At 35.9% G+C, this 25,356-nt stretch overlaps 1 protein-coding gene across 2 annotated transcripts in view; it reads left to right on the top strand.

Annotated features, from left to right (window-relative positions):
- The first annotated feature begins 7,388 nt into the window (after positions 1 to 7,388).
- Positions 7,389 to 25,356, top strand: part of DSC1 (desmocollin 1) — a 32,874-nt gene continuing 14,906 nt past the window's right edge. The window contains exons 1-8 of one of the 2 annotated variants that reach the window (XM_071208509.1): positions 7,389 to 7,691; positions 10,129 to 10,213; positions 11,875 to 12,077; positions 13,313 to 13,432; positions 14,242 to 14,397; positions 20,925 to 21,069; positions 23,094 to 23,260; positions 23,712 to 23,846. In XM_071208509.1, coding sequence (XP_071064610.1) covers positions 7,629 to 7,691; positions 10,129 to 10,213; positions 11,875 to 12,077; positions 13,313 to 13,432; positions 14,242 to 14,397; positions 20,925 to 21,069; positions 23,094 to 23,260; positions 23,712 to 23,846 — 1,074 coding nt within the window. In that variant the 5' untranslated portion in view covers positions 7,389 to 7,628. The remainder of the gene's footprint in view (positions 7,692 to 10,128; positions 10,214 to 11,874; positions 12,078 to 13,312; positions 13,433 to 14,241; positions 14,398 to 20,924; positions 21,070 to 23,093; positions 23,261 to 23,711; positions 23,847 to 25,356) is intronic. The other variant, XM_058277576.2, reaches the window with a different exon arrangement.

The raw sequence follows: 25,356 nt of genomic DNA, 5'->3' as shown, positions 1-25,356 counted from the left end.
TTTCTTGTTAAGAAATTGGAGATTAAATGAGATAATGTATATTGAAAGGTTCTATAATATGTACTGTGGTATTTTTAGTTCTTTAAGGAAGATACTTATTCTAAAAATAAAATATGAAGAAGAAAAGGAAAAATTAATAACTAATAACCTTAGAGGTCAGGGTCTTTAACATCACAGTCCTGGAAAACCAAGGTCATGAGACTTTCCAGGTCTTTTTGGTAAAGGAAACTTCATGTTGGTTTAGACATCCCCCGGTAGGTGAGGACACTCGAGGACACGGGTAAGGTACACAGCTCAGTGGGGTTATTTCAGGTTGATGTCTGTTATTTTTCTTAATCAGTTTGGGAATAAACATGCCAGTTTTATTTACCTCTTTGTTTTAGCCAGCAGAGTTGCTTTGATCGTTTTATAAATCTAGCTCTCTCCATTATTACTATTGTTCTATTAACACGGAATACTTTTCTCTTTTTCCTTCTTATTGCAAATTCCTATAAATATTTCAAGACTCACTTCAAATGTCATGTTTGTGACTTAGTTCCTCCTGCATGGTTCTCTACCTTGGGCCCTCTCTCTCTCTCTATATATATATATGTATATATATATATACACACACACACAATTTTTTATAAAATAGGGAAAATTAAAACAACTCAAAGCATGATAATTCCTCTCAAAGTAGAATACAGGGGAAAAAAGTCCCTTCTACTTTCTAGTGTAGCCCTGTCTTCAGTTGTGCGTGGTGTGAATCAGTAATACCCTTTCTTCTCACTAGGAAAGCTTATCTCCTAATACAAGGGTTGAGAACAACCCAGTATCTACCCTCCTCACCCCACAAGGGCAATCTACAAGACATAGCAGTACAACAGTGCATTCCTTAGAATTTGAATTATTCAGTTTAAAATAATACTGCCAGCACTTTGGCAAGACACACCATACTGTGCTTTTCAACAGTCAGCGCACAGTCTAGAGTAAGCTGAGGTAAAGCTCAATTTTTCCATTCTACCTGAGACTTCTGATCTGTCTTAGATGGAACACAAGTGTGCAGGCATCCACATCTATCTCCAAAGAATACAGGCAAAAATTCTCAGAAACACCCCAGTTCAAATTCATATAAAAGAAAGACAACACAATCAGTAAAGTGTTTCTCTGTCCACACAGGAGAAAAGTGTTTTATTTGATGATGCAGTGCAGTTTCGGTTTCTCATCCTCATCTTTCTAATTACCTTCTAGTACATGAGAAATAGCATTGGTTTATTAATGATCACTGAAAAGACCAACAATCTAACTTCTCATCTTCACAGTAAGACTTGCAAAGAATCAGCAGGAGCATTGAGATTGCAGTTTAGTTCTGTAATCTTAGGTAAGATCAAATTCTTAGATATTTCAGGAAATACCATACAGAAACAGATTGATAAAACACATTTTTTTTTTTTACATCTGAAACAAGCTGCAGGAAACTTGGGGCAATTATTTTTAGGTCGATAGCAAAAAGGGAACATCGAAATTGTCCCTTTGAGTATGCACTGCATTTGGTAAAGAAATGACAACACATATTTCAATAACACATATTTCAATTTAGCCAACAAATCGATTTATAAAGACTTAGGTAAGTTTTCGTGGTTGTTTGCTTAAGAAAATGCCAGTAATTTCAGGAAGATTAGGGTTTAAATGGATTTATAAGGCAAAAATACTTTTGCCCTATCATCTGATTCATTTACAAAGAAATTGAAGGCTAGAAAGTAAAAGGCATAGCAAAGGGAGTTTTAATTATTATTTGGTTTCTTTTAAATGTGCTGATTTTCTCAAAATTCTAAACATGTGCCTATATAAATACAAGAGCATACATATCACAAGAAGAAATGCACTGACTTGACAGTCATGGAAAAGTGCTCAATATTATCGCAAGGCAAAGAATCAGATTTTAATAATAATTTCTCATTGAAATAGAGAGAAATGATAAAATGAAATGATAATACTCAATCCTAGCCAATTCTGCATTCATTGTAAGTTAGAAGATACAGTGGTATTCTGCTTTTATGATGCAAGTTGGCTATATACACCAAGAGCCATTAAAAGTTCTTTTTTTTTTTTACTTAGAATTTCTGATTGTGGGACTCTATCTTAAGAAATAATCTTAAATCCCGAAAATGTTTGTGTATAAATATGGTCTTTATAATAATGAAAAATTGGTGATAACTTAAATGCCCAATATTCAGAAATGGTTAATTCAATTGTGATGTACTAGTTTGAGGGAATTTGCTACCACCTCTCTACCACTCTTTGACCTTGTGATTCTGGCCCACCTCTTGACTTTCACCTTACCAATGAGATTCAGATTTAGTCAAGTAAAGCTTTCAATCATCTGGGCCAAGTGATTGGTGCTTGGAAGCACAAATGACTCAGTCCAGGCCAATGGGATTGTGTTTTGTTAAAACTTTTGGGAACAAGACATACTTTTTCAACAGTGACTTGCTTAACCAAGCTTCTGGCAACCATCTTTGCCTCCACAATGGGAAACATTAATGATAATGAAATCAACACAAAAAGAGGCAGAGCTAAGAGATGGAGAGACAAAATTCTTGGTTACATTTTTTTAAGCACCTGGCTCTGGCTATGCCTGAATCTAGGATATCCCTGGATTTTCCCATTACATGTGCTAACAAATCCCTTTGTCCTCAACAGATTTGTTTTCTTTTGTTTTGCTTAAACCATCTTCAGTTAGGCATACTGATAGGAGTTCTAAAATATGCAAAGATGGATGCTGAGATTTCTTCTCATAAAGCCAACGGTTTTGATAATTGTGGGGAGTGGTTATTTATGTGAAGATTATTCAGTATTCTGTACAGTCTTAAGAAATCATTACTAATAAGAATAAGTGCACATGAGTTGCTTAAAAATTTTAATAACACTTTCACCCGGATAAGAAGGCTTTTTGTCCAATGGGATTAAAGGAGTTTTCACTACAGCATATTGAACTCATAGTGCCCAAGAGATTGTCTTTTATGGCTCAGAATTTTTCCTTTTTCATGCATTTCTACTCTCCCATATTAATTTCACACGTATTTGTTGTTATCGCTGTAACGCCTGATATCTTCAGTTATGTGTATTGCACACAAAGTGCCTTGGTATTGCTTCAGCGTGTACAGCATTCCTACTAGTCAAGAGAGTTTTAGGAAAAAAAGTGGACCACCTAGCAGATATAATAGTTCTACAGGCAAGTCGCTGTTTCAAGGCCTTGAATTAATATTCTTAACCAGTCCTTTTTGCAAGTTAACTATGAGCAAACATTTGTTATATGATTTCTCATTGTATTTCCATGAGATACATTCTTTGAAATTCTTAGGAAGGCATGTTTTCTCTGTGCCTTAAACTAGGAAACAAGGGTGGTATGGGTCCTTAAATTTAAATCTTTCTCTGTATGACATAAATCTGTGATGGAAAACAGATTATGGAATATGAAATATTCAAAGTAAACTCTTCTACACAAGTCTCTGTTCTAAGGATTTAATCATTGTCTATTCTTACTTTCTCTCTAAATTACTAAGAAAGATAATATTTGCTGAAGTGCTTTTTACCTCTCTTTTCAATTAGAACAGGAACTATATGTTCTCCTCCACAAAGTATTCTTTTGTTTACTCCCAAAAACCTATATGGTACTCATCTCCTAGATAAGATCAGAGCCTAGTATTTGGTCCCTTAAATAGGTTGTTCAATGAATAAATCTGTGTATATGTCTTTGGATAGCTTCTACAAAAGAAATCCTTGCTTTGCAATAATTATGTATTTGTTTCATTTGAAGTTCAGTCTCTTTAACCTTTTATTGCACATGCACGCAATTATATAGTATATAACATCACTGTTTATTATGAGCCAGGCACTCTTCTAAGTGTTTTACATGTAAGATTACATTTAGTACTCAAAATAACATGAAATAGTAGCTATCATTATCCCCATTTTATGGTTGAAGAAACTGAGGCTCAGAAAGGTTAAGCAACTTGTCTAAGATTATATAGATAATAAGTAGGAAAGCCAAGATTTGAACCCAGGCAGTCTAGCTCCAGAATTCATACCTATTAATTTAGACAGAATTTAAAACAAATTACAACAAACATACAGATAAAAAAATAGAGCTCTTATCAAATAATCTGATTATAGGCAATTGAAAGAAATGTATCTTGTTTTTCATTTAACTTAATTTTAAGGTTAGAGTCAATTTTATTATAATAATAGATTATCTTTTTCCTGTATAATACTTAGGTCTTCAGGGAAACTTCTGTGTACATTAACAAATGTTGGAGAAATATTATTTATGTGACACATTTTCAAGTTAGTGTTTGGAATTAGCTTTCGTACAAGTTTTTCTAATGCCTTTGAGAATGAGTATACTGGGAAAGGAAAGTATATAGCAAGTAGGCTAAAAGAAGTAGGTTCGAGAAAACTCATTTTCCAGAACAATGGAGAGTATTCCAGATTCATTTTAACTTAGCAATGTATGGCATTTCTTCAACAGGCAATACAGCCTAACTTTTCCAGTATCCTCATTTAAATATTTACTCATGCATTCTTTCCCAGTTCAATGGAGACTTGCATATTATATAAAGAGGTAATGCTGACTTCATTAGGTGAAAATGTATCTCCACTTCACAGGGTTTGGGAATTTAAGTCTTATTTCTTTAATTTCCAGGAAAACATACATATAATTAAATGTATACTTATATAATTATGCTTCAATATATACCGAATTACACTAGGATCTACAGATACACTCTTAGATAATTACTTTTAGAAATGAGTGTTCCCATTTCTTTTTCCTCTCAAAATATCAAATCAAAAAATATCATATTAAAGTGATTTTATTTTTTGATTAATAAATCAAACTCCCAAACCAATTACCAAATAAAGAAGAGAGTTCTATTGGTGGGTATTGGTAATAAAATACTGCAAGATATCTTTTAGTTCTTTTTTTTTTTGAAGATTTATTTAATTTATTTATTTCTCTAACCTTCCTGACACCCCCTCCCAGTTGTCCACTCTCTGTGTCCATTCACTGTGTGTTTATCTGTGTCTGCTTTGTCAAGTGGCTCAGGGATTTTTGTTGCATCATCTTGCTGCATCAGCTCTCCGTATGTGCAGTGCCACTCCTTGTGGGGCACACTCGTTGCACATGGGGCTCCCCTATGCAGGGGACACCCCTGCGTGGCATGGCACTCCTTGCATGCAGCAGCATTGCACGTGGGCCAGCTCACCACATGGGCTAGGAGGCCCTGGGTTTGAACTCTGGACCTCCTTTATGGTAGGCAGATGCTCTATCACTTGAGCCATATCCACTTCCCTCTTTTAGTTCTTGTTCTAAGGTCATTTATTTCCCAAAGCTCCCTGGCCTCTGAGTCCAAAGAAGCAGTTATATTATTATTTCCACCTCTACTACAAGAAGGAATTTTCCCCACTGTCAAATGAGTAAAATCAAGAAAAATCTTCCATCCTTCCTTCCTTAGCAACCTGGTCATTGAACTGTACCTTTACTTTTTAGTTAAACATGAGGCAGAAATGTAATTAGCAGGAGCAGGAAAAATGAGATCTTTCAGAATAATTTCATGTATAAAACTTCCAAAGTAAGTAGCTCAATAGCCATTTTATCTTACCATAGAATTACATAGCTCACAAAAGAGGCCAAAAAGGTCCATAGGATTCTTAGAATGACTGGATGTTGTTAAGGGTTGTAGGATATAACTGTGTCTCGACCTGGCTATTGGTTTAGGAAACCTGAATTCTCACCTACCTGACCATCACTTTCTGCTCTTCAAGATATATTAGTTTATATATGTCTTAGAAATGCCAAAGGGAGTTAAAATTGTAGTGCTTTGTGGCAAACAGACCTGGGTTCAAATTCCTACCTTTCCAATATCATCAGCAAAGGATTAGTGCTTCCTCTCCAGGGGTTTCATCATCTTAAAAAAGGAACCCTCTGGGAAGTGGATGTGGCTCAACAGATTGGGCTCCTGTCTACCATATGGGAGGCCCTGGGAAACGAACCCAGGGCCTCCTTGTGAAGGCAAACTGGCTGGCGCCCACAGAGAGCTGATGGCCCACGCCTGCAGAGAGCTGGCACAGCAAGATGATGTAACGAAGGGAGACCAGCAGACACAGAAGAACGCAGAGTGCACGGACACAGAGAGCAGACAGCAAGTAAGTGGCAGGGGTGGGGGCACATTGGCTCCCCTGAGTTGGTTTTTTCGTTTGTTTGCTTGTTGTTCGTTTGTTTTGGTTTGTTTTTTAGGGGGCACCTGGAACTGAACCTGGGACCTACCATGTGGAAAGCAGGTACTCAACAGCTTGAGCCACTTCCGCTTCTGTGGAGTGCTTTTTAAAAGACTGAGTCCTGATTTATAGCACTGGCTCAACAAATATGAATTTGTTCCCTATCTATACCTAAGATAAAGTAATTAGTAGTTGAAAGTATTTATCCTTCTCCCCTAACTTCTATCACTCCTTTTCTGTGCAATTGATAATTTTTTAGCTCATAGAGTTATGACATGATCAATGATGCTAAAGTCCCCATTGCAAGGGTCATTGATGTATTAAAAAACCCAAATGTGATGGAATTATTGTACTGTTAGGCTAGGATAACATGCATGTGATGTATGAGCAATTAGGGTGAATGCAGTGATTTTTTAAAAACTTGGTTTCACAAGTAGTTGTTTTCAAATAGAACTACTCAAGAAAAAAAGAAGGACTTCATGTGTAACAAAAAGAGAGCAATTAGAAAATTACATCCCAGCTGTTTCTTTATTCTCTTACTGTGCTAATACCAACCATGGGACTAAATCGAATTTGGGTTTTATGAGGTCTTTGTATTCTGCAAAGTTCCCTTTTGACATCCAGAGAACCGAAGCATAGTGGACAGACAGAAAAAGGGACCAGACCTTAAAGCATCGGTGAAATCGCTGCTTTAAACTGGAATGCTGGATCTCTGGCAGAGCTGCAACGCCATAAGTGATAGAGACTACACCTCAATGCTTAGATCAGGAGATAAGCCCGGTGGATGTGATTACACATGTTTATGTCCCCTGATGTGCCAATCAGCCAGGGAGGGAGAGTGATGACTCCAAACATGACTTCCTTGCACAAAGTCTGTGCACCATTTAGGCTTGTACCTGGGGGCAAGACCGGTTAATAAGGCCAAGAGGGAGGGGAGTATGTGGGAGTGGGTAATAACCAGGGAGGACTTCGGAGCATCAACCTGGGGGAAAAGGGAGGAGGGCGGAGGAGCGAGGGTGTTCCCTCCTGCTGCTGCTGCCTATTTGTCAAGTGGAAGGGGAAATTTTGAAAGTTGCTCTGAGGAGGAGCTAGCGACTGGGTTTTGGGGTGTTTTGTACCCCACCCTTCCCACTTGTAGGAAAACCTCTAGAAGGAGGAAGACGACTAGGGAATAGAAGCAAAGGAGCTCTGCTCCTCCTGTCATTTGTCTTTTGCCTCCTGACTCTCCTCCAAAGAAGCTCATCTGTGCCAAGGGGCAGCAGAAGACCCCGCAGAAGCGCCAGCTGCCTCGCGCATCCGCAGCTGCTCCCTCGCGCATCCGCAGCTGCTCCCTCATCCAGTCACCGTCCCGGCCACGGGGACCGCTTCTGATGGCTGTGGCCTCCGCCGCCCCAGGGAGTATCTTCTGTAAGCAGCTCCTTTTCTCTCTCCTGGTGAGTAACAACCAAGGGATTAGGGACTCTGAGCGTGTTGCTACCCGTTTCCTCCCTCCAGTTTAGGCTTGAAAGAGAGCAGCGGTGGGGTGCTAGGCGCAGAAGATAGCCTGGAAATGCAAAATCAGTTCTGAGAAAAATCCAACCAAGAGTTCAGAGACTTGCGACTCAGGATGGGAGATGTTTAGCTTTCTCTTCTGGTGCCAGCTGCATTGGTTTTCAAGGGAATTCCCTGGTATTCCCTCGTTGCGATGTTGTTTTTTTTTTTTTCTGAGGAGGAGGAGAATGCATTAATTCCTCAGGCATTTAGCCCAGAGTGGTCTGAGGGTTGCTTTGCAACTAGTCATGAAATAATCTGGTTATTGAACATGCTTAGCTCTACCGAGCCATGAAAAGAGGAAAAGGATTCTGGGTGAAGATGTTAATTATCCAGGAAGAGCAAAGAGACGGCCAGGGCTCTTCGAGCAAATAGGGGTTTATCTTGAGAAAGATAAGAAAGAAAAATGTGATAGCCACTGAAAAAATTATCATTAACTGGCTTCCACATAGATTTTCAAATTGCCTTGTAACTGTGTGCTAAAATATTTCTTTTTCTTTGGTGGGGGGCACAAGAGGAGACTTGTCCTATTTTCTCTTTGGCATTTCTGAGCTGTGAATTTGTGAATTTCCTTTTATTATTATTTTTTGGTTTTAATGAAAGATTTTAGCTTCCAATTACATTTTCAGAATTTGAAGTTTTTACTGCATGAATAACAGACACTTTCTCCATATAAATAATATATAATGCAGGATTGATGGTTAAGTTCTCGCTCTACAACTAATGGGGGAAAAGAACTCAGAGCCCATCTTGATTATTGTAAAATGTGGTGAAAGCGCTCCAAGAGATTCCCTCAGATTTTCTTTTTGTCTAGTATCCTTTGATTCACCCCCTCCCACATGCGAAGAGTCTCTCTGTCCCCTACTTCCTCCAAATCACTTTTCATTACTGGCTTAATCTGAAGTGTGAATAATGCTTAACGGTTGCAGAGGCAGGTCTGCCGAGGTGGGCTCGTAGGGCAGGAAGGAAAGATGCCGGTGCAAGCATGCATATACCTTACGAGAATAATGTGTTTCTATAAATATATGCATATGGATTTATAGAGTCTAATTATTTCTGATTACAAAATACCCTCTCCACATTATATATTTAGACCACAAGTAATTACAATGCTTTACGCTCAGAATGGTCTTTAGATATAATTTAATACATTCCTTGCCATTAGAAATGAACATATAAAAAATCAAATAAATAGGAATGTCTCCTGTTTCTAAGGGTGGCTTTTTAAATTAAAACTGAATATGAGTGTGATTTCTTTACTTCAAATTTTTTGGTGCTATCTGCTTTGCAGAGTTTTCATAAAATTACAACCTGTTTAAATAGGCCATTAGACTATACCTGATAGATGGAACAGAATTGGGTTGAGGTGGAAAAGAAGTGCACATTCCTAATATGGATGGTAATCCTTTCTCTTTCCTTCTCCCAAACAATGGATCCCATAACTCTAGAAGTATATATATCATCAAAAGAAAATTGGTCAGAAAATTGACCAGTCTTTTTCTGGGAAATCTAGCTCTGCTCTATTTAAGCAACCAAGAAGTAGTTATTTTGAGAAAGAAAAGAGAAAACAAATAAACAAAATGACAAGAAAAAGAAGGAAAATATCTTTTGAGTTTTTAGATGCTTTTGGAGCAAGAGCTTTTATTTTCAGATAGTATTTGTCTTTCCTTGAACTTTTCAGTACTCATTGTATCTTGAATTTAATTAAAAATCTTTACTCTTTTGAAGACCATACTCTGTATTTTGGAATATATTTCTTTTTAGACTAGTTGTGTGATTTGAACTCTTTTAGATTTAAAAGTTTATGCCAAGGCAGTCTTAAGATTGGTTTGAGAGCAGTGAATATGTTTGGGCTTTGATCTTTATGGGATTAAAAAGAACACATGGATATTTCCTAGACTTCATTAGTTATATCCTCGAATATTTTGAGGCTGTGAAATGATAATTTGAGAATTAGTGCAAATATTTGATTATTGTATTCTAAAGTTAAGTATTCTCTTCACGATAAATGTCAGAATTACATTAATGGTTATAGTTAAAAGAAAATCTGACTTAGAGATCATGATTTCTATATAAGGCCAGTGATTTGTAACATATTTCCTTGCAATGATACAGTATGATTTTGGTTTTAAGAGCTACTGTTCACTTTAATTTTTTCATTAATACTAAACAACTGCAATACTTCTAAAACTACTTTCTTTTTCCCTTTTAAACTTAAATTTAAAAAACTGAAAGATGGATAGATTAATTTGTTTCAGAAATTGACAACATTTTTATCAAGACAAAACTGCAATGTGAAAATTTGTGAACAAATGTATGTTTTTTTCTCTTTCTTTTGAGGTTCTAATACTATTTTGTGATGCTTGTAAGAAAATTTCTCTCCAAGTTCCTTCTCATCTTCAGGCTGAAACACTTATAGGCAAAGGTGAGAAACTGTACTAAGAATTTCACAGTTGTAATTTCCTACATTTAGCTTAAGGCCATTCTTGTAATGTTTGGGATGAAAGCTATCTAGCAGCTACCTGGTATTTAAATTGGACAAAAAATGAAAGATGGGTTACTTGTTTTTTGGTAGTAGTTAGAAACAATTGAGTTACCAAAGTTAGTTGTATAGTTTTCTTGCCAGAAAAATTGGCAAACATCAGATGACTAAATGATCTTGGCATAGTTTGAGCAAAGCATGGTATTATAAGCAAAAGCATATTTTAATCCTTATCAACTAATCTGTTTCAAAAATTTAAAGCCAAGTTTCTTTAATTGATTAGACATGAAATGGAAGTGTTAACATTTAAATGTCCCTGAATAAAAATTGTAGTTGAAGGTGACTACAAATCAACAGCACCTGCTAACAATTAATATGTGATTTCACAGAATAAGTTGTGAAATTCAAATGAAATTTTAGAGGGTATTACCATCCCAGTCATCCCTGAATAATGGGTTGGCTGTTCTTCTGAGTCCAATGGAACATTCCTTTCATCAAGGTTTTTCATTGACCTTCATTTTACATTAGAAAAATATGCCTCGAATGTAGAAGTGGTACACTTTCCAAGGTAGACATTGCTTTGCTTCCCCTCCTTTTAACCCCTTACATCTTAGTAAATACTCTAAATATATAAACTAAATGTTCTAAATGTATTAAATATGAATCTGTAAAGGAAATAGTTTGATTAATATTACAATTTATATTAAGTATTAGGTTTATTAAACCTTGAAAATGTACTATAGAATGATTATTTGCAATATTACTGAGAAATATAGAAAAATAGATCAACTTTCTTATTTGTTGTGAGATAATTCAGCAGATTTGGCTCAACGGATAGAGCATCCGCCTACCACATGGGAGGTCCAGGGTTCAAACCCAGGGCCTCCTGACCTATGTGTGAGCTGGCCCATGTGCAGTGCTGATGCGTGCAAAGAGTGTCCTGCCACGCAGGGGTGTCTCCCATGTAGGGGAGCCCCGTGTGCAAGGAGTGTGCCCCGTAAGGAGAGCCACCCTACGTGAAGAAAGTGCAGCCTACCGAGGTGTGGTGCCACACACAGGGAGAGCTGACGCAGCAAGATGAAGCAACAAAAAGAGAGACAGATTCCCGGTGCTGCTGACAACAATCCAAGTGGACACGAAAGAACATACAGCGAATGGACATAGAGAGCAGACAACAGGGTGGGGGGGAGAGAAATATATAAAAAATAAATCTTTAAAAAAAAAAGATTATTGCAAATGAGTTCAAAATCTATTAACTTTATTACAGCTGTATTACAAAAGACAAAAAACAACAAATCTGTATAGAGATGTATAAATCCATAAATAAGACAAAGTAGAAACAGAATAAATCCAGTGACACTAGAAAAATATTTTATATCTATTCGTAAATTACTTTATGGCAAAAGCAGTGGAAACGTGACTCCATTAATTCACTCTTTAAAAGTTTCATGTTCCCTAAGTTTTAGAATACCAAGTATTTAATAAACTCCAAGTATTGGAGTTTATTTCTGCTTCTCATGAACTAACTCACAGTTGTTCTTCCTGTAAAACTTGTTCTATTCCTGTTTCGTCTTACAAATTGCTGTGAAATTTCTCTCCTGCAGTGAATCTGGAGGAATGTCTCAAGTCTGTCAGCCTCATTCTTTCAAGTGATCCTGACTTCAGAATTCTAGAAGATGGCTCTATTTACACAGCACATGATGTCATTTTGTCCTCTGAAAAGAAAAGTTTTTCCATATTGCTCTCAGACAGTCAGAGGCAAGAACAGAAAGAGATAGAAATTGTACTGGCAGCAAGTGAAAATAAGGTATAATAGCAAAGCCTTAAGTAGCTTAACATTTTAATCTGCTTACAAGGGTCCTTCATTTCACACACTTCCTTCCAGGTTAAAAATCACTCCTCTGGAATTCTCACTTGTTCGTCTCTCCATTTATAATTTACATATGTAAATGCTAGATTATTTTAAGGAGTGGTGGAACAGTTTACAAAATTGTATAAATATGAAAAACTCTGCAGCCAGGGAGCAAAGTAAAAATGTCAAAGGTTTCAGAAAGCGTATTGGGGTATGGCAATAAGAGCAACAGACCTGAAGGACAGGGGGTGGGTCTAAAACTCAGTGAAAATGGATTCAGGCCAGAGATGCGGCTCCACCCTGAGTGGCTGTTTCCCTAAATGACTGGATTTGAGTCATGCCTTGAGGACGAGATTGTCTAAACCCTACTCCCAACTTAATCAAAATTTCAATGGGTTCCCTTTTTTCAGAGCTGAAATGTGGCCAGTGCACATGATTGGTTTGAGTGTTTGAGTATCTTGACCCTAGGCTCATTTTCTTGCTCTGAGTGGGGGCAACTGATCCAGGGAGTAGAAGAGGAGGTTACTGAATCTCACATAAAACTCACTTTAAGCAGAATCAGCACAATGGGTTTGGTCTTATAAAATCATTCATTAATAAGTGATTAAATTTCTAAGAGGATTTCCTAGCCAAATTTCTCTTGATTACAAGAATGCCTCTTCGCTGAAATTAGAATAGGTTCAAGGCTTACAAAGCATTACTTTATAAACCATTTGTAAAGAATCTCCACTTTACATAAAATGAAATATATTTGAACAAATACTGTATATAGGTATAAAAATGCCTTGCAGTCTAGTGTTTTAACAAATTTGGCTGTACCTCTTTTAATGGCATAAAATGAATAATTCTTAGGTATTTGTTAATGGATTCTCTGTTTTCAAAGAGTCTGTAATTTCTCAGGGTGGCATCTTTCATCAATGCCCAATAGATTTCTGGTCCCATAACTGGTTAAATAAAAAAATTTGTGGAACTGGGGATTAGAATGTATGAGGTCTTACTTAGATGTGCCCGTGCACGTGTATATATGCACACTAAAAAATAAAAACTGTTTGGGGATTAGCCATGACATTGTTATATATGCCTTGTCTTCTTGTCTTCTCCATGATTGTGTATATGCAAAAATCATAGTTCACAAAAAAATCACAGAATGAAAAGCACCCCTTTGTTTTTTCCTCTCTCATCAAATGCAGGCTCGCAAGAAGAGACATACAAAAGAGAAGGTCCTCAAGCGCAGCAGGAGGCGATGGGCTCCTGTTCCATGTTCACTGATGGAGAACTCATTAGGTCCATTTCCGCAACACGTTCAGCAGGTATATTTCATCTCATTTTATACTTGGTATTGTTGTTAAAATTTTCCATTTGAATTGCTCAGTGTATTGATCAGCACTTTAGCCTATCAATACTAATAAGGATTGTCTGTACAACAGAACTAGGGGCATGCAGGAATGGGCCAATATATTATATCACTGTCTTTCAGACATCATATTTAGACATTTAGAAGTTTTGTACTTTGAGTTTTTGATGCACTTCCAAATTTTCCTGAATCTTCTGCCAGACTTTAGCACACATATACAGAGGATATAACTAAAGATTTTGCTTACATTCGCACTTACCCTCCCAAAAGATGGCCTTCTGTTTACCAAGTAAAGTACTGTCACAGATAGCTGGAATACAAACATAGGCCATCTTTAAAATGAAGCAATTCTTGAAGACTTAATTGTGGAAGGGGAGTTGCACTATTTCTACTTATTAAAATCACAATTTCAATCCCAAATAATTTGAAATCTCTGTAAATGTTATCAAACTGTATATAAGAATACAAATCCACAGATAGGAATTTTAGAGGTATATTAAGCTCTATAAATTTCCCATAATTAGGCAGATACCTCAAAAGAATTTGTGATCAAAGAGGAGACAGTTTGTGGCTTTGTAAATTGCAGAATGTAAATAAGAATTTGAAAAAACAATGGGAACTGGTGGGTAGCTAAGCAGATGGAAGAAGTATTAGGTGAATAAGAAAGAGGGAAAGTGACAAAAACACACCAAAACAAGGGTTTGGGTTAAAGCTATTTATCATAACATATTTGTTCTGTTCTTAAATTGTTATTTTTTGTTATAGATCCAATCTGATACTGCGCAGAACTATACCATCTTTTACTCCTTAAGTGGGCCAGGAGTGGACAAAGAGCCCCTCAATCTGTTCTTCATAGATAAAAACAGTGGGGATATCTTTTGTACACGAAGCATAGACCGCGAGCAATATCAAGAGTTTTCGGTAGGATTACTAAATTATTTATTCAGAATTATATTTTTAAATTAGTGATTCAGTATTTTCAGTGCTGATTGTTTGATGAATCAAATATTTGCTTTAATATTTTAAACATTGTTAATACATATGACAAATTTTAAATTTCTGTTGATGCCATTGATGAAGAAAGACTGGATACCAGAAGAGAAGAAAAGAGGAAAAGAGATACAGATAATATAATGACAGAATTTTAAAAGGCCGATTTGATCTGTAGAATCCTGACTAAGCAAAAAGGAAAACTCTGTATAATGAAATAACTCAATTATTCTCAATCCTGGCTTTTCATTATACGTCACCTGAGAACTTTTTAAAAAATGCTGAAACTTGCACTCAAGCCCAGTAAAGCTGATTTAATTGTTCTGGGATAGTACTCAGACAATAGAAATTCTTTGAAGCCTTCCATGATGATTCTAAAATAGGGTTGAGATCCACTGTTTCTCGCCTCCTGGGCAGCACTGGGCTGGCATGGCATGCATTCTTTTCTTCCCTTCTCTCTGGCTGTCACTGCACAATGAGGTCCTTTGGAACCATTTTTATATCCTTAGTAATTCAGAATAAGTTTAGCCATTTATCTTATTCTATCTTATCCTATCCAAAGGCAATTGTAACTCCTCTGAAAATTAAATCCTCTTTTTTTTTCCTGTTTCAAACTTCACACTTCTCCTTAGTGTTCTGATTTCTAATCTGACACAGAAAAGAAATTCACAGGATTCAAGGTGAAGGTGAATGAAACTGATTAAATATTTAATATTTTGAATTATGAAAGAGTAGAGTAAAGGAATATTTTGCTAAAAAGAGCAACAACAACATAAAAAGGAAAACCTATTTCATACTTGAGCAGTCCAGGTAACAAGATGGCAGATATCTGAAATATGAGTAGTTGTCAGGGGTCATGTAAAGGCAGACGTGAAAGAAAGCAATGATGGGGAGGAGGGGGGAGTAACTAAGTGTTTCCAGTAGAGACATCAGCAATATAAAATCCAGAGGTCAAAAAACATTAAGAAGAACAATGAAACTCTGATTGAAGTGTAGTTTGAAGCAAAGGAAGAGTGTGAAATACAAGGCTAAAGGTTGTTAGGATGAAGGATGTCGGAAGTCATGCCAAGGAGACTGGATCCATCCCGAGGACGTCTGCCAAAGCACTATATATGATAGGGACATTTTTGAAAAAACATAAATTTCAGTTTTATGGATTTCCTGATTACATACAATGGTGGGAGTCGTGGCATATTTCCTTTATAATTTTAAGCCTCCTCCCCAAAGTCTCTAGGATACATTGCTCATAAAAATACCAAACTGTTACTTTAGAAAAACTGGCTTGCTTAGGCTTTTAGAGGAGAGGTATGTCAACCACCATTGCAACCATTTCATTTCTTCGATCAATAAGCAAAATAAATAATTGATAGGGAGTATATAAATTCTCTGCAACTCTTACAGCTGTTTCACCAGAAGAAAGCGCCTAACAGTTACAGTCAATCTTGTGAAGAAATCAAAAGCTGCCTACTCTGTATGTTGCAATGTACACTTCATTCCTTGCTTTCCTGAGGGATTATCTTGTATGGATTTTTCAGATCTTTGGCTGCTTTTCACTCGTCAACCTGCTATCCACCTTTGCTTCTCAATGTGATCACTGCCAGAGAGAAAGGAGAGAATAGTTTAAATTTTAAAAGACCTAGAGAGCAGACAACTGCCCGGGGGGGTGGGGGTGGGGGTGGGGGTGGGGGGGGGGTGGGGGGGGAGGCGGGTAGAAATAAATAAATTAAAAAAAAAAAAAAAAGACTGTCTCAACTGTGGGGTTAGCACCAGCTAGCAAATGTACATTAGTGAACTTGTAGTTTTCAAAGACTGAGTAAACTTCTTATTTTTGGAAAGCAGAGGTCTGGTTTGTAACTTTTCTTGCATTCAGTTGGGTAAAAGTCTTTTCCACAAATCCCTATCTATTTTGTGAACTTTTTAGTGATCTTTTATTTGGTAAATTATGAACTGGTATAAATTTGTACAGTTCATATATATTGATTGTAGCAAAGTTGTACAGATTTCTGTATTTTGGATGAGAGAATTTTCTGCTCTCTATAATAAATTGTTTCTTATCTTGGCATTAAAAAAAAAATGTTCCTTTGCAATTTTTACCGTCTTTCAAAGGATACACCGAATAAATGAGCTTGCAATTTTTGCTCAAAGTTAGGCTTTGAACAATTTTCCCTTCAGAATTACCCATGTTTCTCTAGTTCCCATTAACATGGCAATGCTAAAGTTGACATTAAAAAGTACCACTTTCCAGTTGGGAAATTTCATAAAGGAAAGTATAGCAACCAACGTAAACAAGATGAAGCTATAAAATCACTTGATGTTTTCTCTGTTCATGTAGAGGTTAAATTAAATAATGTATTTGCTTTTCTATCAAATAAAATTTCACTTTTTGTTTTATATTGGAAAACTCATTTCTCTGGAAATTAGTAGATCATTAATTTCTTCCACTTTTCCTTTTAGCCCTGGACAAGTCACAACCTTGCTAATATCTGACTTACCTCTCTCAGACTGTTGAGATCACTGAATGTGATAATGTTGGTGAAATCACTTTGTAAATTGTAAAGTTCTTTAAAAATATTTTAACAATAGATCAAAGAATGCACATATTCTAGAATTTGGTCCGGAAAAGTGGAACATTTTGGGGGACTTACCAATTCTTTGCTTTCATCTAATTTATTTAAATATTGAGTATTAATAATGAATTTTTGTTATTTGCTCTAATATTCTTTCATATATTAGTGTGAAAAGTTGTGGCCTAATTCAGTGAAGACCCTGCTTGTGCTCCTCTTCTCTCTCATTCCATATTGTATTATTTAACTTAACTTGTGAAGATTTCCCTGGTGGGCCCCTCACAATAATGCAGTTTGAGGTGTTTGTCTTAAACTATTAAATTCATTTAATATTTCAGGGGTTACATAAACCCAGTTTTTTAGCTTTGCAATGGACAGGAAGGGAACTGTCTGAAGTAATTACAAGTTACTCTATAAAAGAAAACAGCTTCAAACCTTTCCTTTTTGAGTGTTGGGAGAGAAAACATGCAGGCCATTATATATCTTGCCATATCCTACAGAATCATGTGGGAAAGAATGTAAACTAAAATATCAACTTTAATCCACGTTTAGTGGCAATGCTCCAAAATGTGTTCATCAATTGCAATGAATATATCTCACTAATGAAGTATGTTATTAATATGGAAAAATGTGGGAAATGTGGGGAGCGGGGCATATGGGGATCCCCTATATTTTTATGTGACATTTGTGTAATCTAAGTATCTTTTTTTAAAAAAGTCAGTAGAGACAGATCCATTTTAGGCTGGTCCCGTCTTACCTGTCCCTCTAGAGCCTTACTATCTTATAGTATATATTTGCTTTTCCAGACACCCAAGTCTATCCATTGCATTTTTTTATTTTTTTAAAGATTTATTTCTTTATTTCCATCATCCCACCACAGTACCCCCCCCCACCCCCCCGCCATTCCCGTTGTCTGCTCTCTGTGTCCATTTGTTTTGTGTTCTTCTGTATCTGCTTGTCTTCCTGGAACCTTCCAGAGTGGGAGAGAGGTTCTCAATCTCAGGTCCCTGGTCTGCTGTGTCTCTTTTTGTCTCTCCTCTGTGTCTCAGTGTTGTGTCACCTTGCTCTGCCAGCTTTCTACTCAGGCCAGCTTGCTACATGGGCCAGCCCTCCTGCATGGTCCAGTACTCCGCTCATGCCAGCACTCGCATGGTCCAGCTTGCCTTCACCAGGATGCCCTGGGAATTGAACCCCAGACCTCCCATATGGTAGATGAGAGCCCAATCACTTGAGCCACATCCTCTTCCTCATCCATTGCCTTTATATATGCCCTGCTAATTCATGCCTTGCCATGCTCGTTCTCAGTGTCCTTGCTATCCTCATGTCTTTTCCCAGTCTACTCTAGGCATGCCTCTCATTAAATGCCAGCCTCAAGTCCTAACTCATATCAGCAAATGTTTGCATCCCCCTTAAGTTCCTTGCATGATATTGTCACCAGTCTTCTTGTTTAGCAATTGCTAAAGAATTTTATTAAATAATCATGAATGAATATTCACACTGTGCTAGGTGTTAAATGGCATTAAAGAAAATGAAACACTTTAACTGTCTTCCATTAACTCATTAGCTAGTTGGTCAAATAAAAACTAAAAGTCATTATAATATGGAAGAGGCTGTGTGAAGTGATTGATGTATTAAGAGATGCACCAGACATTCATAAATGGTTATGGAGCAATAGCAGCCAAAGATATCTGTAGACTGTATGTATGGTGAGTCTCTGTAGATGGATTGGGATTAGAGCTAGACACTGAATACCGAGTGTGATATTGACAGACATTATGAAAAGTGAGAGAATTCCAAGTAGGAGAAACAACCTAACAAAAAAAATATTGATGTTTGAAGTACATGCCAGTCCATGTGACTGGTGAATAGGATGTGTGTGTCCGAGGACAGAGAAGAACATAATGGGAGAGATTAGGTGGAAATGTTATAGATGCTTTAAAAACTAGACTGAGGAGATCACATTTTTTGAATATTCACATTAAGACATTAGAAGAGTAATTGAAGGTTTTATTAAGAGGGAATGACACAATAAGGTCTTCATTTTATATAGATAACTAGAAGCCATGTTTATATTGGAGAGGGGTAGATCTTGTATATAAGGACAGAAGACAGGGGGTTGTCCTAGTAGTTGAGGTAAGAAGAGGGAAAAGGCAATGGGAAGAGGGGACAAAGAGAGCTGTTTCAGTGGTTGACTCAACAGGATTTGTTGCCTGATAAAATGTGGCAAGTTAAAAACATAAAAATATAGGCTAGAAGATATCTCTGACCATTAGAACTTGAAAACTGAGGGAATTGAGGATATCCTTAGGATGGATGGAAAATGAAAAATCAAGAGCAATGGATCTGAGGGCAGGGATTACCTTCATGTTGGGTAAAGTTCTATTTTGGGCAGGGCTGGAACATCTACATTATAAAGGTCAACCAGACAATGGAAGTCTAAGAATTGGGTAAGAGAAGTCAAGAGTACATAGATTTTAGAGATATTTGCACAGAAAGGAGAGAAGAAGCCTTTCATACAAGAACCCATTGGATAAGAAAAAGGTCAAGATAGAATAAGGGGAAATATCTATAGACAAGGGGTCACTAAAGAAAGGAAAATTAAAGGAGAATGAGAAAATACAGTGCCATGGGTGACAAGGTAGAGTTCAAAAAAGGTGGCCAATAGCGTAAATATAGAGAATTGGACTTTATCTATATGGTTATTAGGATTGATTAGAGTTAGAATACAAAGAGAACAAGGAAAAGGGATATTGGATTTTAATGTATTGCTGAGTATTTTTAGTAAAATTATGGAGTGTTAACGCTGAAGAAAGAACAGAAGGAGTGGTAATTGAGGCAGTGAATATAGACCATTTTTCAAAAATCTTTGTGCAAAAGACATAGAAAAAGATAAGAAATTTCAGCAAAATGCTTTGTGAAAGGGCTAAAAGAAACTATAGAAGAATTTAAGATGGAAACAATACCACAATAGCACACGAGAAATTAAAATAGAAACCTTCTAACTCAGTAAAAATGTCTAATTTTAAGTATCCTTTATATTATACTTAGCATAACAATATTTAAGTATAATATTATTACTTTTAACATAGAATAATGATAACTAGACAAAACCATTACTTTTTCTGAGTTATTTGAAACTATTGCTTTAATGACTAAATAAGAAAATATTTATAATTAGGTCTTCGTTTCATAGATTTAAATGGATTATCCTGAGAGCTAGGCTATGCTTTTAAATTGTTATATTTCTAGTTTAGATCATTCTCTTTACAATACTGAAATAATTTGATGGAATTTTAAAGAGAAAGGTCATAAATTCTGGTATTTGGGAACAAGAGATATCATTTTGGAAAGAAGTGCAATTTGACATGTAGTTTGAGATATGTAAATGCTTTTATTAGTTTTTTTACATAAGAAATACATGTCTATGATAGAAAAAAATAGAAAATTCAGGTACATAGAGAAAATAATTCACAATTCAATCACCTAGAGATAGTTGTGATTTATATATGGATGGATATATCTATGTAAATAAATAGAATCCTATTTTTTATAAACTTTAAAAAATACATGTTATTCACATTAGTAGAGGAAGTCTACATGCATTCTAACAAGTAAAACAGTACATACTTAATTCAGGGAATGGAGTAGCCTAATTCAGGAGGAGGGCAGCATGGTTGGTAGCAAAATCACAAGAAATATCACTGAAAGGCAACTGAAAGCATATGGCAGGCATCTACCGTATCTGTGTGTTATCTGTCAACTGCATGTTTTCTTATTTACATATACTTTTATGGATGGTTTTTAAAACTGTTACTCTTTTCCCCAACTGCTAGGCTTAATTTTGTATATAATTTGTCAGTTAAAAACAAGTTAATGAATTTTTCTATCTTTCAGCTGTATGGTTATGCAACCACCTCAGATGGTTATGCTCCAGAGTATCCACTCCCCTTAGTATTCAAAATTGAAGATGATAATGACAATGCTCCATATTTTGAAAACAAGTTGACGACCTTTACTTTGTTAGAAAATTGCAAAACCGGTATGTCCACATTTTAGAGTGGTGTGATGTTTATTTGATCTTAAGAGTTGTTATAATTTTTAAGTTTTTAATTTATCATTGCTGCTTTCATAGTTCTAATTAAATTCACAATTTCTCTCATTAGAAATTGAGGTTATGTGATATTGCTATTAAGGTTTAAATTACTCTGAGAAAATTTTCTTAAAGTGAGGCAAGTTTATAAGACAAAATTCCATACTTTTTTTCTCTATAACATGACGTTATAATTCCAGCAACATTTATTTGACACAGATCTCAGTATGATGGGTTGTTATAAAAGGCGGTGTTTGATTTACTTGTGTATGCACAGGAACTTTGTAGTGGTGGGAGGATTGCTCATTGTAGGAAGTTGTTCCATTATGGGAATTAGTTGTTCAGTATCAAAGGGACTAGCCAGGAATTTGTAGATGATATGATAATGGGAGCTATGAATGGGCCGAGAACCATTTTGTCTTCCAGAGAAAAGACATTTTTCATTCAATCATTTGTTCACTCATTCATTCATTTGTGTTTTTAGTTACCATTAACCTAGGATATATGAATGGCTAGATATAGAAAAAATTAATCTTTTCCAAGTTAGGAAAGTACTGCCAAGGAGAGTTATGTAACAAAAGATATAAGAGAGTCCATTTTAATGGTGCTAAACAATATTTTTATCTAACAGACATTTTCAATACAAACGGATTGCATTTTTTGAGCCTATATATGTACAGTACCAGTTTTCATTGAAGTATTACAGTATCAGTGTTGCTTTTCTGAGTACTCTTTATTAAATGACTGTTGGATATTAGTTTGCATTTTAGTCTAAGGTGATAAGCAGTGTTTTCAATTTAATTTCCTATTAATGTTTTTAACACAATCGTGTAAAACATTTTAAAATTCTGAATTTCAAGGATACCCTATAGAAAACTTTATAGTCTTGTGAGATCATACAATTTCAAAGGCAAACATTTTATACTTATTTTACTAGGCACATATAGAAGGCAGCTAAATAATACATAAAGTTACTAACTAGTTAGATTAATCCACACGATCTGGAATGTTTGACATACAAATGCTGTTTATAGTCTCCTTATTTTTACCATGTAAACATGTATCACATAGGTACTTACGAAGCAGTATATCATTTGAATCTTGTTAAAGAACTTTCCACATATTTTCAAGTACTCAGAATTATATCATAACATAGACAAGTTTATCTGACTTATAACAACATATACATTGCTTTACTTAACATATCTTCGAAAGAAATTTTAAAGTATTTTGATAATATGTGCAGTTAAGATTGCAGCCAAGCCATGCCAAAGGGCATAACAAGACTGTCCCGTTCATTTTAAAAATTGGCAAGAAATGTTTTAGTCCTTGTGGCCTTCTCTGTTCTGTTGCCTTGCACATGTGAATCTATAATATTGCTCTCCCATAATAAGTGGTCTGCTAAAACAGCATTTCCAATTCTCTGATATCTAGGCCATGAAGATTGTCCAATGATACCGAGAGTGGTACCGAATAATGTTTGTGATATTGCAAAACCAGTCCGTTACTTGTACATATTAATACATTAGCACATTTATTAATAAAGTGAAATCATGAAATCTTTGTTGTCATATGCAAAGCTCTGCTATCCCTCTAGTTAAAATTATTAAGTTGGGCTGTAAAAGAGGCAAGGTATACAGAGAGAGTCCTTTCTAAAAAATGGTCCATGAACTTGGGCGGGGAGGAGGGGTAAGAAATTTGAGAACCACTCTTCCTGTGGGCAAACAACAACAACAAAAACGCTTCTCCTAAATGTAAAAAAATAAATCAGTTAGGTAACGAATCAAAGTTCACAAGTAAACTGTTGGAAGGGCTTAGATAAATTTTAGAAAACATTTACAAACTCAATACCTAAAAATATTGTACTCTGGTCTTTGGGGAGAATTAGCTACAACAATGCCTTGATTTTATTTCAGTCTGCAATTCACTTACATTACTATTTCAAAATTTTGACATTGGACTTATCTAAACAGGAACTTCAGTGGGACAAGTGACTGCCATAGACCTTGATGAACCTGACACTCTGCATACTCGTCTGAAGTATAAAATCTTACAACAAATCCCAGCTCATCCAAGGCATTTCTCCATACATCCAGATACGGGTGTCATCACCACAACTACACCTTTATTGGATAGAGAAGTAATTGATTGACTAATTTCCCAGTCACTAAAATATATTTGAACTGATAATTACTCCCAAGTGGAGTGATAATCTCTCTGTGACCTCCTCTTCAAGCATGCTTCTGTATGGGCTATAACCAAGGCTTCTGGAGCCTTCCTTTGTACCTACAGAGATGCTGGGAAGGTACAACATATTAGACGAGATCTCACTTGAGATCATTGTCCTGATATGATGTGTTGATGCTAAAATAGCTCTAAATTTTGACATGCTGTATTGGACACAGCTTCGGATTGTACTGGTTGGTCAATCTCTTGTTACTTATTTATATTTATAGTGCTTTGTTTTGTTTTGAGAAAAATATAATAAAAAGGATGCTTGAAAATAACCAGAAGCTACATAGTGGCTATGAGAATTGCAAGTTATAAGAGACAGAAATGTTCATCAATGTACCTTTTATCCTTTTTTTCAGGCATGTGATACTTACACGTTGATAATGGAAGTACGAGATATGGGGGGCCAACATTTTGGTTTATATAATACAGGAACAATTACCATTTCACTTATAGATGAAAATGACAATGCACCATATTTCACAGAAAATTCCGTGAGTATATCTTTGTATTCATTTATTTAGATTCATTTACTTTTTTCAAAAAACAAACCTAGAAGTTGGTAACTGTGAGATCACAAACTTTGTTTCTATAACAACCAATTACAAATAACATTGGGAGTAAAATATGATTTCTGTAAAATAATTGAAATGCCAGCTATTCGTGAATGCTAGAGAATAACTACTCTCTAGGCTACCTAAAAGCTTCTTAACACTTGATGTAGTTCATGTAATCAGTGTTTTTTTTCGGATGTCAACCTCTAGTATCTGATTATTTGGACTTGAATTCTTTTTGACGGGTGATGAGGGAGAGGTACTCTCCTCTATATTTCAACTTCTTAAGATTAGAAAGGTACTAGCTTTGTGTGCTTTCTGCATCTCCCCTGGTGGGAAGTCAATAGTACAGGCAGTCAGTAGTTCAGGTAGTCAGTAGTACAGGCAGGCAATAGTACAGGTTGTCAGTAATACAGGCGGTCAGTAGTACAGGCAGTCAGTAGTTCAGGTAGTCAGTAGTACAGGCAGGCAATAGTACAGGTGGTCAGTAGTACAGGCGGTCAGTAGTACAGGCGATCAGTAGTACAGGCAGTCAGTAGTACAGGCAGTCAGTAGTACAGGCAGTCAGTAGTATAGGCAGGCTGCTAACAACACTCAGGGTTCTTCTGCCCCATGTATCAGCAGACATTTCGTTAGGCAGAACACAATACAAAAATGAGGATACTTCCCAGAAAATATTATTTTTGCTTGAACCCCTGGTGAGTAACCTTCCATTTATTCATTAATCTAGGAAGTCAAAGCAGGAAGAAAATAAGAATTGTTGAAATTCCAGATACAGTGATAGGCACATTAACATTTTTTTCCATTAATCTGTAGAGATAACTTGTGAGGTTGTATTTTTTTTCCCCATAATTCATATGAAAAGGTAGATGTTCAGTGAAGGAACTTCTCCCAAATCACATATGTATTACCCAAACGAGATGAAATGCTAGAATTAGACTCTAGATCTCTTATGGTTACAATCATGCTTTTATGAATTCATCTCACATCTCTAGCGATTCTGATTCACTTCTTTTATTAGTCTTTAAACACCTTTCTTATGCTTCTGTAGCCATATTTCTGGAGGGGAAACTATCAATTCTCAAAAAAGGGACAACTTTTCTCTTAAGTTATTTATCAGTGTAAATTAATGGAAATAAAAATGAAAGTCAATTTAAAAATGATTGTATGTGGTAAGTTATCCAAGAATAAGAAGAATCCAATATATGTTGTAATTGTCTAAAAATATTGAGGGCTTAATAAATACATTTATTAAGTGCTTGCTATGTCTAAAAAGGTAAAGATTATAGCGGTTCAGGTTAGATACAAATAGGAGGCCTTGAAGTTTCAGGAAAGTCTTTTCAGAAAAGTTGAGAAATTGAGACATGAGTTAGTCTTTGAAGAGTAAGATTTGAGTAATAAAACAAAACAGTAGGGGGGAAAGAAATAAGCCATCCATTAAACTTGTAAA

Source organism: Dasypus novemcinctus, chromosome 16 (assembly GCF_030445035.2).
Source record: "Dasypus novemcinctus isolate mDasNov1 chromosome 16, mDasNov1.1.hap2, whole genome shotgun sequence".
Lineage (NCBI taxonomy): Eukaryota > Metazoa > Chordata > Mammalia > Cingulata > Dasypodidae > Dasypus > Dasypus novemcinctus.
The sequence above is the reverse complement of the archived record's forward strand: the minus strand, read 5'-3'. Positions and strand labels throughout refer to the sequence as shown.